This window comes from Apus apus, chromosome 23, assembly GCF_020740795.1.
Source record: "Apus apus isolate bApuApu2 chromosome 23, bApuApu2.pri.cur, whole genome shotgun sequence".
NCBI lineage: Eukaryota > Metazoa > Chordata > Aves > Apodiformes > Apodidae > Apus > Apus apus.
Genome location: NC_067304.1, coordinates 213,509 through 227,511, shown reverse-complemented (window position 1 = coordinate 227,511; position 14,003 = coordinate 213,509). Strand labels below are relative to the sequence as shown.

At 52.0% G+C, this 14,003-nt stretch overlaps 1 protein-coding gene across 2 annotated transcripts in view; it reads right to left on the bottom strand.

Annotated features, from left to right (window-relative positions):
* CACNA1S (calcium voltage-gated channel subunit alpha1 S) overlaps positions 1 to 13,796 on the bottom strand; it is a 50,169-nt gene extending 36,373 nt beyond the window's left edge. For both annotated transcript variants that reach the window (XM_051638847.1, XM_051638848.1), the window contains exons 1-2: positions 13,521 to 13,796; positions 7,533 to 7,638 (exon numbers count right to left, since the gene is read on the bottom strand). In XM_051638847.1, coding sequence (XP_051494807.1) covers positions 7,533 to 7,638; positions 13,521 to 13,681 — 267 coding nt within the window. In that variant the 5' untranslated portion in view covers positions 13,682 to 13,796. The remainder of the gene's footprint in view (positions 1 to 7,532; positions 7,639 to 13,520) is intronic.
* Between the last annotated feature and the right edge of the window lie 207 nt (positions 13,797 to 14,003).

Genomic DNA, 14,003 nt, shown 5'->3' with positions numbered 1-14,003 from the left:
TCCCAGGCAGACCCTGACACCCCACCGCAGCAGCTCAGCACAGCTGCAGGGCCCAGAACAGCTCATCTTACCCCAGAGTGTGGCCAAGAGCTGCCTGTGCCCACCTGGTCCTGCCTGTCACTGTGATCACTGCCCTTGCTGCTGATGGCCCTTTCCAGACTGGGATTAAAATCCCTCTGAAGCAGCCAGATGGACTGGGCAATTTATATTTCTGGTTTTCCTCTCCTCCATCTGCACCCCATCAAGGGCAAGAAGCATCCCTGCTTGGGCTCTGCAGGGAATTGCACCCAGAAAGGCAGAAACGTCTCTCTGAGACCCAAATGGAAACAGGTCTCCACTGGGGAGGCTGCTGTGCTGTGAGCACACCTTCCTCCCAGGGTCCCTCTGGCTTGTCAAATGGAAAATTATCTCCATTTCAGCGCATTTCAGTGCAAAGGGCTCAGACAGAAGCATTGCTTGCTGAGTTACTATGTCCAAAAGCAGTAGCCATGACAAGTATCCCTGTACAACTGTCACCCATACAAGTGACAGTTACTTGTTGAATCTGAGGGCAGCAATGTTAAGAGCAGAGACCCAAGCACTGTGATTACTGGTGTTACCAGGGTCTGTCTTCAAGGTGCAGGACTGCAGAGCTGCACCAGCAGCCAGTGGTGGGGGGGCTGTCTTCCCTGCTGCAAACAGGAGAAATGGGGAAAGCACTCACCACGCAGAGGCATAGCTCCGCAGACTTCAGTGAAGCTCTGGCCACTTTCTAGCAACTGAAGACCCACTTTGTGCCACTGCCACTCACCTCACCACCCCAAAATTCAGAGCTGGCTACCACGGTGGGAAGCTGCTAAAGGGAAGGGCATCAGGTCTGCCTGGCTCAGCGGGGATTGGGTGTCTGAAAGGCCCAGACGTCTAGTGGCCACTACAAAAAGATGCAGGTCTGTGTAACACACACACACACACACACACAGACACACACAGACACAGACACAGACACACACACACAGACACACAGACACACACTAACACACACACACACACACACTTCAACCATGTTATGGGACACAGAGTAACCTGACCCATGGCTGCTGAAGGAGCAGCAGTGCTGCAGGGCAGCAGGACACAGCTCCCCTGCTCGAGGGCTGGCTCCAGCCCCTTCAGTCATGCAGGGAGCTCCAGAATGAGCCCCAGCTCCATGTCCCTGGGGTCTCCTCTCAGGGAATGGGGGTAGGAGGGCTTGGAGAAAGACTTCCGGCTGGTCAAAGCAGGGGACAGATGGTGAGGGGGCAGTGTGACAGTAGCACAGCCAGACAACTAGCCCTGCATCCCAGCAGAAGACATCTACATGCAGTGAGACCCTCAGCAGTCACACTCCTTCCTGATGCCTCCATACTGCCCCCAGCCTCTTGCCCTTCTCTGTGCCCATTGTTCACACTCCTGCACCATCAGCCCCGACACCTCCCCTGGAGCCTCTTGGTCCCAGCCAGGCCCTGTCCCCTCTCCCCTGCAGCTCCAGCCCCTTTCCCCTCTGCTGTCTCACACTCCTCTTCGCTGCAAGGCTGAGGGATGGCGCTTCCCAATGAGAGCTGCCACAGATCACAGGAGGCACGAGGCTGGCAGGGATCTCTGCAGATCATCTAGTCCAAACCCTTCTTGCTTAAAGCAGGGCCATCTTATAGCGGGTTGCTCAGAAATTTCTTCATGCAGGTTTTCAGTGTCTCCAAGTGCTCCACACTCCTCCTGGGCTACCTATGTCTCCCCAGTAAAAACAGTTTTTGTATGTGCACCAACTGGTTGAGCAGGACACATGCGTGGACTGGCTGTGCCAGGACACACAGAGCAGGTATCTGTGCTGCTAAGTCTTTCATGAGGGCCTTTTAAACAAAACACCCAAAAGGCTGCTCTCCAGGGTCTTGCAGCAACTCTGCTTTGCATAACGGAGCAGCTCTGAGCATTTCTCCCATTCCTCTGCATCTAGACGAGACAAGCCCTGCAGATGTGACAGGGAGAAGGGGACAGGACGGCTGCTGGATGAACTCAGTTACAGCAATCTCACACACTTCAGAAATTAAGATTAAAGTGAAGGCTGGAGCAGGAGGCAGCTCTTGTGAGTATGTGGTAGGAAACTCTGGTACCTGGCATGGGAAGGGGACAGAGGGGGGGGCCTGCAGACCCCTCAGGGCTGCTGTGAACCATGTCCAGGAAGAGACATCGAGAGAAACATTTCTTCTTCTCATAGTGGCCTCTGTCAGTGCACAAGGAGCACCTGGGATGGGGAGATATGCAGGAAAGATTCTGGGAGTTTTTGAACTATTTTCACAACTGTTTTAGAGCAGGGTGTTGGACTAGGTGATCTCCCGAAGTACCTTCACCCTTAATTGCTCTGTGATGATGTGTTTTTCCTGCCGTATCTCCCAGGCACAGCTCCTCCCTTCCCATAAACAAATGACAGATTTGGGCTTAACAAACTCCAGGGCAGCAGAGTCAGGAACAAAAAAAGCAATAAACCTCTCCACGAGCCCTCCTGCAAGCACGGATGGGCCAGGCCCTACAATGAACTGCTCCCCATTGGATCTCCCTCAGTCACTGTCCAGAGCTCTTCATTGCTCCATGTCCCTTCCCTGTCACACCACCTGCCTAAATGTCAGGTTGGGTGTCTTTGGGAGACCTTGGTGGCATTCCTGAGGGCTGTCCCTGGACTGGATGCCCTGGGTCTGTGTGGTTTGAAAAGGCTTTGCTGGGTCCTACCACCTCATCCAGCAAAACCAGGGAGTGGAGAATGATATGGACAAAGTATGAACAAAGGCTCAGCTGACACCTGCCAGCTGCAGGTTGTGGGGAGCCCGAGAGAAATCCAGGGGAGCTGCAGCTAATCTGCCCTTCTTCAGGGCTGGGAGCAGTCAGCAAGGTCCCTCGGAGGAAATCTTGCTGCAGAGCTGGGGACCATGGAGAGGTCTTTGGAAGCTGCTGCTTTTTTACTGGCATTCAGAACAAGTGCTCAGCAATGTTGGCCAAACTGGAGGGTGAAGCTGTGCACCAGGAACGGGCAGCAAAGGCACAGCTGGGGTCTGTGCAAAAGGGGGAAGAAAATCTCCCACCAGCTCTGTCCATGGGGGAAGGAGGTTGAAACATGGCATCCTTGGGTTGGCAGGGCTGTATATAAAAAGGCTCCTGGGGTGGCCGAGCACCTTTGTGTAGGGCCAGAAAGGGACAGAGCTAAGGAAAGGGGCAGGGTGCTGACCACAGTACAGAGCTAAGGGCAGGGCTAAGGCAGGAGAAACACACAGAACAAGACTGCTCCTGAACACCCAGAACTGAGTCTGCACAGGGAGATGTGTGTGCATGTGGTCTTTTCTCACAGCTGTTAGGGGACCCCAGCAGATCTAGGGTGACCTCAAGCTCTAGGAAAGCCACATGTGCTGTGTACAGTTCTGGGCCCCTCACTTCAAGAAGGATCTCGAGGTACTGGCACAGGTCCAGAGGAGAGCAACGAGAATGGTGAAGGGACTAGAGGGCAAGTCTTATAGGGATAGGCTGAGGGAGCTGGGGTTGTTTAGCCTGGAGAAGAGGAGACTCAGGGGGGACCTTCTCACTCTCTACAACTCCCTGAAGAGAGATTGTGGTCAGGTGGGGCTGAGCTCTTCTCCCAGGAAACCAGTGACAGGATGAGAGGGCCTGGCCTGAAGCTGCACTAGGGAAGATTTAGGTTGGACATTAGGAAGCACTTCCTCACAGAGAGGTTGATTAGACATTGGAATGGACTGCCCACGGAAGTGGTGGAGGCACCGTCCCTGGATGTGTTCAAGGAAAGGCTGGATGTGGCACTTAGTGCCATGGTCTGGCTCATGTGGTGGTGTCAGGTCACAGGCTGGACTTGGTGATCTGAAAGGTCTTTTCCAGCCTTGGCGATTCTGTGATCAGGACTTCCCTGCAGTGAGTGACCTATGCCAACCTCAAGGACAGACACCCTACAGCAGGTACTCACTCTTCAAAAACAGCACTGCACCAGCAATCTCTGCTTTAGAACTGTTAGATACGAGTCAGCTGAGCAAATACAGCTGTTTTCTGGAGAGGCTCTGGGCTACACGAGGCAGTCCTGAGGTGGCAGATGTTACACAGGACCCACAAGCAAGTCACATCCCTCCAGAGCAGCAGATGGAGGCCTGGGACACCTGCAGCTGCCCACACTCCTGTAACTGAATGGTGCCTGGGGCTGTATTCAGGCTCTAAAACACAGGGGTCCCTTGATCCTTGTGGCTGAGACACAACCCAGTGCAACCCAAAAGGGGACTTTTGGAAACATATTCCTTTATATTAAACATGTTCTACCTAAAGTAATTATCTATGACAATCACAAAGCGCCTACAAACAGACCATTACCTGTGTTATTAAGAGCACCCTCTGTACAGCTTGAGCTCCAACTGTCCCCTGCTTACCTGATACACTTACAAAGCACATGGGACCCAGCCCAGCTGCTTTTGGATGTTCTGCAAGGGTGGCCTCCCCTGGAACAATTGCCCTTGGGTCTCATTAGCAGGGAAAAACAGGTGCTTCAGTGTGTGCAGCATGTCCAACACCACCCACCAGCACTGCAGGAGGAAACTAACTGTCCTAGGGGATAAGCCCTATTTTTCTCCATTGACCATAAACAGAGTCCAGGCAGTCGGTTCACATGCAGACATCTGTATTTTCTTGGGTGAGTCCCCTTGAATAACCTGGCTTCCTAAGCACATTTCTCAACTTGCTTGCTCCTGGAGCCAGGCTTCTAGTGAAAGACAGTGTGATTTGGAGCTCACTGACAATTTTGGGAACTCAAGTCAAAGTGAAACTAAATTATGTGAATTTTTGATGAGCTGAAAAGTAAAAATAATTTCATCAGGGTCAAAGAAAATGTTTTGATTTCATTAGAATTAGACAAAATTAGGCAAAACCAGCAATGCAAAAAAGTATCTTCTGAATTAGAAGAAATCTAATATAAAAAAAATAATTAAATATGTTGAAATTAAACAACTCTCTTCCAGAATAAAGCAAGATGTATTAAGAGAAGATTTACATGGTATTAAATATACTTTTTTTCTTCCCTCAAAATGAGTTCTGGTTAACAAAGTTTTCATGAGACTAATTCTAAATTTAGTGTAGACTCCATGTGCAAATCTTCCCTGGGTGGTCCTGGAAAGATAATCACAAGCACGGCTGCTTTCCAGGTTTTCTAGTCTTTCAGAAATATGGTGGTAGCAGAGGTTTCCCAGGAGATGCTCCAGCCCCAAGGCTCTCTGTGCTGGAGGATCTCCAGCTTTAGAACAGAGCAGCTTCCACTGTGTTTCATTTTCACAGCCTGGGACATAGGAGGCTTCACAACAGGAAGCTTGGGCTGGACAGGCTCTCACACTGAAAGCTGGGGAGGGACCTTTTACTAGGGCAGGCAGTGAGAGGACAAGGGGGAATGGATTAAAACTGGAAGAGGGGAGATTTAGGTTAGACATTAGGAAGAAATTTTTTGCTGTGAGGGTGGTGAGACACTGGAACAGGTTGCCCAGGGAAGCTGTGGCTGCCCCATCCCTGGCAGTGTTGAAGGGCAGGTTGGATGGGGCTTGGAGCAACCTGGTCTGGTGGGAAGTGTCCCTGCCCATGCAGGGGAGCTGGATCTAGATGATCTTTTAGGTCCCTTCCAACTCAAACCATGCTGTGATTCTATGATTAGTGGTGAGCTCTGATGAGAGGGATTCCACCTCCACAAGTAACATGGGGCAATGATCTCACTGCTTTGCCTCAGTTTGCCCTCACATGTTTTGCCTTGTCAACAATTATAAGGTTTTAGACAAACTCAATCCTCTCCAGAGAGGACTAAGCAATGAACAAAGGCAATTAAAAAAGTGACATGGAGAGATTAAATGCCTTGCAGCACCTCTGTGCTACAGGAAGAAACGCCTTCCACAAGCCTTTGCTGCACTACGTGTGGGCCCTGTACAGAGCACAGCCTGGTCCATTAGGTGCTGGGTGTCTGGCTCAGCTCCGAGCTGGGATTGCTCCTACAGAGCCACTAGAACATGCTGACAAACAGACACACAGAGCAGGGATGAAAAAACAGCGGCCTGGGGCTGCCAGGCTCCTGATACAGAGGGCTGTTGGCATGGCAACAGGCTGAGAAAATCCCCCAGTAGGTTATAGCATAAGTGATCTAATATGCAACCAATACAAGGAGATGAAATTTCATTTCTAGATTACACTAATGAGTCCAGGCCTGCCCACCCCTACTAATGGGCAAGGCTATTGGTCCTTCTTGGGCAGCACTAGTCCTTGCCCAGAGCACTGCCAGGTGGGGTCCTGCCAGGTTGTCACCCTTGTCATGCCACACTGCCACATGCTGCGGGGCTTTCTCCAGCCCTGTCCTTGCAGACATCCTGGTCTCAGCCAAATATCAAAGCCCCTCCTATCCCCTCTGTCCCAACTCCAGCTTTCTGTGCCCACCCTGCCCCAGTTCTGCTTTGCCTCTTTAACCTCCCAGCTGAGGTAACTGCACCTTTCAAAACCCATTGTGCCCCCTTGGCCAGGGAAGGAACCAAAACCAGTGTCTTGAGCTCTACCCCATCTGGCAGTTGCTGGAGAAGCTGCTCACACAGGCATAGGAGGCTGAAAGAACACCCCACTCTCTATGGGGATTTTAAATTCCCCTCCTCTGGGGGCCTATCTTGGTTTTCTTTTTAAAAGATCTAATAACACATTGCCAATAGTGACCCATTTCCTTTTTTTTCCAAGGAAATGACAAGTAAACACTATCTTTAGTGCCACTGAAGCCTGGAGAGAGTGAAAGAGACAAAAGCAGTACAAGAACTAAATGCTGCAGAAGGTAAAAGCTTACTTTGCATCTCAGATTCTTTGACTGCTTTAATGTTTTTCCCTGCAGAGTCTCTAAAGAACAGGAAAAAGAACAGAGAGGTGTTTTTTAAGTCACAAGTTGGCAGCGATACCTGCACACAACACTCCCCACTCCACCACCAAGGAGTCCTGAAATCAGCAGAACATTACATTTTAATAGGGCATATTTAGATGCTTTGTCAGTCACCAAACTCAGACTCTCAATGGAAATCAATGTGGATAGAACCACAGTGGGGATCTGAAGAGGGACAATCTAAAAATAGTGCAAACTATTGATTTGGATCACATCAAAACATCTTATTCCAGGCAAAATGGAGTGACTGGGGAAAAAAAAAAGAAAAAAAAAAAAAGAAAAAAAAAGGAGGGAATTTGTTCCTTTTTTGGCATCAATTCTTTCTTCCTGTGTACTCCACACACCAATCTGCTGCCTTTGAGCTCAACCTGGGGAGTTTTCAGCCCCTCTGAAAACCCACTTTGCAGTGGTTTCTCCACCACTCTGACTCCCTCTGACTTTGCAGCATCTCTTGCTGAACCAACTGTGCCTGCACCCCACAGTGCCCACCACTACATCTCGCACCACCCCATGGCCCACCGAGGGCCCAGCTTGGCAGAGTGCCTGGCTTCCAGCAAGGAGGGTCAGCAGGAGAGCAGGAGGGGCTGCACCTTACCAGGCTGGAGTTGGCAACGTTGGTGTCATCCTCAGGCATTGGCTGGTAGATGGCCAGTGCAACGCAGTTGGCAAAGATGGTCAGGAGGATGATGATCTCAAAGGGTCTAAGAGGAAGTGTTAAGGATTGGAGACAGGAATGAAAAAGCAGGTATAGCTCTGTCCCCTCTTGGGGTTTGTGTGGGGAAACCCCCATGGCTACAGGGAAACAACTTCCCACTGGGGTGGAGAACTAGAGGGAGGCATCAGACCTCACCCTCTGCACATCTGCAGTTCTGCCCATTTCTTGGGTCACCAGGGAGGGAGAGAATAGGCCAGGATGAGATGCAGGGCCTGGACACTCAGGGAACGGCTCCTGGAGAGGGGCAGCTTTGGCACAGGACATATGGGGAGGGAGCACAAATTAAAAGGCTGCAGTGGAGGAATAATGAGGTGACGGGAGAGCTGGTAGCTTCCCCCTCCTCACGCTTCAGTGAATCATCCTGAAGGGTCAGAACTCTCTTCCATAGTGCAGGCACTTCACCAAAGCATCACCCTTCAGAGTGGGCTGGCCCTGGCTCCCTCTGTACTCACTGTCCATGAGGGAGATGTTCCTGAGCAGATCTCTGGTGTCTCCCTGACTAGAAGATATCTAGGGGCAAGACAGCTCAGCCAGGGTCTCCTCTAGCACAACATCCAGCCAGCTGCTAACATCCCCAGGTGTTCTACAGCCTCAGTGCCCCTGTGACCATCCCCACAAGTACCAGAGGCTGGGAATAACCAGAGTGCTCAGCCTGAGCTTCATCGCCCTCCCTAGAAGGTGGAATTGTGCTGTTTGGGCCCTATGACACCTATGAACAAATGGGGTGACTTGCTCTTTCCCCCTGAAGGCCCTAGGACAGGCATTTTGTCACTCCCAGGCTCCTGCTGCTGTCAATGCTCTGCTGGGCCATTGAAACCTTATGGACAAGCTTCTGCTATCACACTGTTGACACCACAGAAGAGCTCAGACTCTGGCTCCAGGACCTTCTCCATGGCCAGGCCCTCACCTGAGAGACCCCACTGCCTGTTCATCCCAGGGCAATCCAAACCTACCACCCTGTGGTACCCTGGGAGTGCTGTAGACATCTGGTGAAAAGAAGACAACCATCATCTTTTGCTGCCCCTACGCTGGTGACATCCAGGCCCTGCTGCAGTTCTGAGGTGCTGGTGCCTGGCCACGACACCCTGCACCCACTCACACACCTAAAAGCAACGGGGCCTTTCCCACTCATCTAATGGCCTTGTTCTGCCAGAAGACAGCTGGGTACAGCGTGACACCAAAATCTACAGTAAATCTACAATTTAGTCACAATGCTAATCCTAAAGTTTCCTGGCCAACAATGTTTCTTGACAAGTATACCATGGTTGTACCTGATCCATTTGCCCTGCTTGCACCCCTGGAAGACACTGAAACTAACAGCAGATGGAGAAAATGAAAATATGTTGGTCCAGCTGCCCACTGGGACACCCCCACCTACAGTGTAAATCAACAGTGACGTAAATCACCTCACTCCCCTCCAGGCCCTTCTCCTCTCCATTGTCCTACCAGCTAACCTCCACACTTATGACCACAGCCAGTGTCTACCCCCACAAACTGTTTTGTGATGTCTCACCGCCATCTCCACCCATAACTACCAACCAGCCATCATGGGCAAATTGATCAGTCTCATCCAGTGGGTACAGAGCTTCCAGTCCAAGACAGGATTCCCCAGCATCCCCATCTCACTTTGGGTAGACCTTCCATAGGAGAACAGCTGCCAGGAACATGATCTGTAGGAACATCTACATCTCAGCCACACAGACTGATGCCACTACAGAGCCCTGCACAGCCCTTGAAACTCAGTAGCCCAGCAGAGAGGCCCTGCAGCCATCCTGACATTTCTCTGCACCGTGGTTAACCAACTGCTTAGCTCAGCTTTCCAGATAATTATACTGAGACCTGCCTTGGGCTGCAGTGTCCATACCACTATCCAATCCAGCACCACAGGGCAAGGAGCACCTAGGGAGCATTCTCTCCACACTGGCCTGCTGAGCTGGTTGAGAGCTGCCAGGTGTGTCCTATGTTCATCACAGGTTATTTTGTCTTTTCTGGACCCTTCAAGTCAGCTGGAAAAGCTGTTCCCCTCTGTGTTCCAGGTAATGGGGCAGAACCCAGAGGTTGGAGGCTTCCCTGGCCACTCTGACAGGGTGAAATGAGCATTGCCAACTCTCATCCTTGTCTCCATGTGGCTGTGATGGTGGAGAGATGCAGGGACCATTCAGCATCATGGAGCAAATTGGAGAGAGCTGTGGGTAAAGGAGCAGAAACCATGGCTCAGGTCCTACCACATTAACTACTAATGGTGCAGAAGGGAAAGAGGTTTAGCCTAATCCCCTCTTCTGGGAAAACAGCCACATACTTATTTCCTCCTTGAAGGCTGACCTGTCTTGTAACTGGAGCTGGGATCGGTTTGCTGCTTGCCAATCTGTGATTCTGGCACTGTGATCAGGTAGAAAAGCAGTGGGACGGACTGAAACAAAAAACAGGCACACAGTGTCACCAGACACAGTCTCTTTGCATCTTGCCTCTTAGCCTGAGCCTTAAGCTCATCTCCTTGTCTTGCCATCTCACTTCTTTCTCTCCAGGAGCCTCTTGTCACACAGCATCCAAGGGTCTCAACACCTGCCTTGCGGCAAGAACCAGGCCCTTTGTGCCTTGCAGCTCTGTGGTCCTCCAGGGTCCCCAGACTCCTCATCTATCTGTCTGGAAGTTTTCCTGGCTGCAAAACAAACCTAGAATACCAAGGTGACACCAGAAATTCCCAACAACCATCAACCAGCTAGGCTAGCTGTGGAGCACACAGTACCGCAAAATTTGCAGAGTACCCAAAATTCCTCAGGCTAGCAAATGTGGTTTTTGACATGTGATCAAACTTCAGCATAAAAATCCCTCTGCTTCAAGCCAGCCTGACTTCCACCTGCCCTAGGCTGTGTGCAGTGATACTCCCCATTCTCCATCTGCCTGGAGAAGACTGTCCCATTTCTGTGGCTCAGATTTGTGCTCTAACAGCACCAGTAATACAGCAGACATAAGCCCAAGGAACAGGAATGTGTACTGCCATACTGAACCCAGATGCCATGTAACCCCACATGGTCACAGCTAATCTTCTCTTGGAAGCTTGCCTGGCCTTGAAGTCCATAACAACCTGCAGGAACTGGAACGACCTTGTCATGCCCAGCCAGCCCTGATCCCTGAACGAGGGCAGCCAGGTGCATCTGGGTATAAATACAGCCAGGCACAAGAGAGGCGCCGGAGAAACCTGATGCCCTGGATCACTTGTCTCACATGGGTTAGAACCACCTGCAACCTTCCTGGTGGGAAACCCACCGCTTCCCTCCACACTCCAGGGCACCAATGTGGGAAAGACCCCACTGTGCTACACACACTCTCTGGCACACCTTGGTCCAGGAGGAGGAATGTGTTCCAGCACGTTGGAAGATGTAAGTCCTATTTCCAGGTCTTCCCCTGCCACTAGGGTGTCTGCACAAGATTCTTCCATGCTCAGTGTCTATTTAAGACATAGACATAGTTCCCTTCCATGTGCTTGTAGAACAAGCCAGTTCTCATGCCAGAGAAGCAGAAACAGATAATTCCCCAATTCTGGCTCTGCTCCCTCTCCTTGAGGGACAGAGAGCAGTGAAGGAGCAAGGGCTCAAAATCCATGGCCAACACAGCAGCACCAGTGGTGTGAGGATGCCCCAAGTCCCTGCAAAGGGTCAGGCTGGGCTTTGAATAAGATGGCACCTCTGTCAGTGCAGGGACATGGTTTGGGTGTCTCCATGGCACTATGTGTATAGCAACACAGCCAGCCCTTCCCTAGGGCAGGGCCTGGCCCTGCAGCCCTCAGGCCACCAAGCCACATTCAAGAGGAGCAAACCCTGGCCAGGGCTGGGATGATCCTGCCAAGGTCAGGAACATGCAGATAGGTTCAGCAACTGAAATGAGAAAAGCTGAGGGTGGGAAGAACTGGATTTGCTGGAAGCATTCCCAAATCCCGTTGCTTTTCTTGAGCCCAAATATTTTGCAGAAGCCAAAGCAAAATGTTTTGTCTACCATCCTCTTCTGTTCCATAAAACACAGGTGTACAAGGTGATATCTAATGACCTAAAATAGTTCCTGGATGGATGGCAGACAGATGACATTTTGGTATTTCTCAGCTACAATGCTCCAGTGAAATGATGGCAAATCAAAGAGCAGCCACATAAAACGCATCCCTAAATTAAGCCAGAGGTGCAGAAAAATACTGTCATGGAATCATAGGATGGTGAAGGTTGGAAGGGACGTTCAAGATCATCAGGTTCTAATCTATAAGCAGGGACACCTCCCAGGAGACCAGGCTGCACAAGCCTCATCCAGCTTGCCCTTTGAACACCTCCAGGGAGGGGGCAGCAACAACCTCCCCAGACAACCTATTCCAGCACCTTCCTACCCTTGTGGTGAGGAATTTCTTCCTGATGTCTGACCTAAATCTCCTCTCTTTCAGTTCAAAACCATCACCCCTTGTCCTGTCACTGCCCTCTCTGGCGAAAAGCCCCTCCCCAGCTTTCCTGGAGCCCCTTCAGGCACTGGAAGGTGCTCTAAGGTCTCCCTGGAGCCTTCTCTTCTCCAGGCTGAACTGCCCCAACTCCTTCAGCCTGTCTCCAGAACAGAACTGCTTCGGCCCTTTGATCATCTTGGTGGCCCTTCTCTGGACCCTCTCCAACAGCTCCATGTCTCTCCTGTGCTGAGGGCACAACATTCCAGGTGGGGTCTGACCAGAGCAGAGCAGAGGGACAGAATCCCTTCTCTGGCCCTGCTGGCCACACTCCTCTTGGTGCAGCCCAGGACACAATTGCCCCCCTGGGCTCCAGTGCTCACTGACGACTCATGTCCAGCTTCTCATCTCCTCCCATCCCCAGGTCCTTCTCCTCAGGACTGCTCTCCAGCCATTCTGCCCCCAGCCTGGATTTGTGCCTGGGGTTGTGCTGACCCAGGTGCAGGACCTTGCACTTGGCCTTGTTGAACTTCATGGGGTTGGCACTGGCCCACCTGTCCAACCTGTCGAGGTCCCTCTGGATGGCCTCCCTTCCATCCAGGGTGTGAACTACTCCACACAGCTTAGTATCATCAGCAAACTTGCTGAGGAGACACTCCATCCCACTGTCCATGTCTCCAACAAAGATGTTAAACAGCACTGGTCCCAGCATTGTCCTTCTGAACAATATCACTCCCAAAAGCCTTCAGCTGTGACAGCAGTGCCAGGGAGCCATGGGAAAGGGGGGCTGAGAGGATAAAGGTGTCACATGGACTGGGGGGATGCTGGCCAGGCCCCAGCACCAGGGGAGGCAGCAGCTGTGGGACCGCAAGCAGTGACACACATGAAGAGCCATTTCAAGCAGGTTGCCATGGTCTCCCTACCCAGCCCCAAGCCTCTGCCCTGGTCCAGCCTGTTGTTCCCTGCTACATCCCCAGCTCCCACCACCCCAGTCTGGCCCTCGTCCTCTGCCTGGCCCCATCCCCATCTTGAGATGGGCACTGTGCCTCCTCCTCACACACCAAACGCTGTCCCTTGTTTCTCCCAAGCACAGCTCCTGCCAGAACAAAATGTGTTCACTCCCACAAGTCCCTTGCCACCCAGGCTGTCCCTGCCTGTTCCCTCACATCACCCTACTGAAGGTTCTCATGCCAGAGCCACTTCTCAGCCCCAGCCTCCCCTAAAAGTCCATTCATGCCCTAAGCATGCACAGCCATTACCTTTGCCAAGGCACCCTGATGGGGCTCCCTGAGCGCCCCGATGCCTTTTACAGACCCGGTGAGACGAGACATCCTGCAGAGGCTGGAAGTGGGCTGACAGCTCTTCTGCCTAAAGCCACACGGTCATGCTCCCCAGCACCCCTCCCCACGGGCACACACTGGAGTGCTCCCAGGCCCACACAGCCAGAAGGATACTTCCACTCCACAATGCTGATGCACGCCTTCCGCAGTGGGTTTTGCAGGGTTAAGCAGAACAGAGCCCTGGCTGGCCGAGGAGCTACCGGTGGCACTGGCTTCTTGGATTTCTCCTTCTGTTGCCTCTTCCTCACATCATCCTGGGGAGAAGCAGCCTCCATGGTGTTTCTCCCTTAGCTGTTTGCCCCCCTCCTGCCCCACAGCTGAGCCCCTCTTCCCCCGGTCCCAGCCAGCTGGAGCTCCTTTGGATCTTCCTCCTTTCAGAGCCAGTCTCCTCCGTGCCCCAGGGGGAGTGGGGACTGGATCCTGCCCTCACATGTACAAATACACGAAGTAGGAGTTTAAATTTAGATCCCAGCCTGGCTCCCGGCTGTTGTCGCAGCTCCTGAAGCACCAAAAGGGCCCCTGCAGCTGTTGCTTCTCTACCAGGCGCAGTGAGTGCCTCACATGCCACCGCCCTGGGCTGGGGAAGAGCAGGCAGCC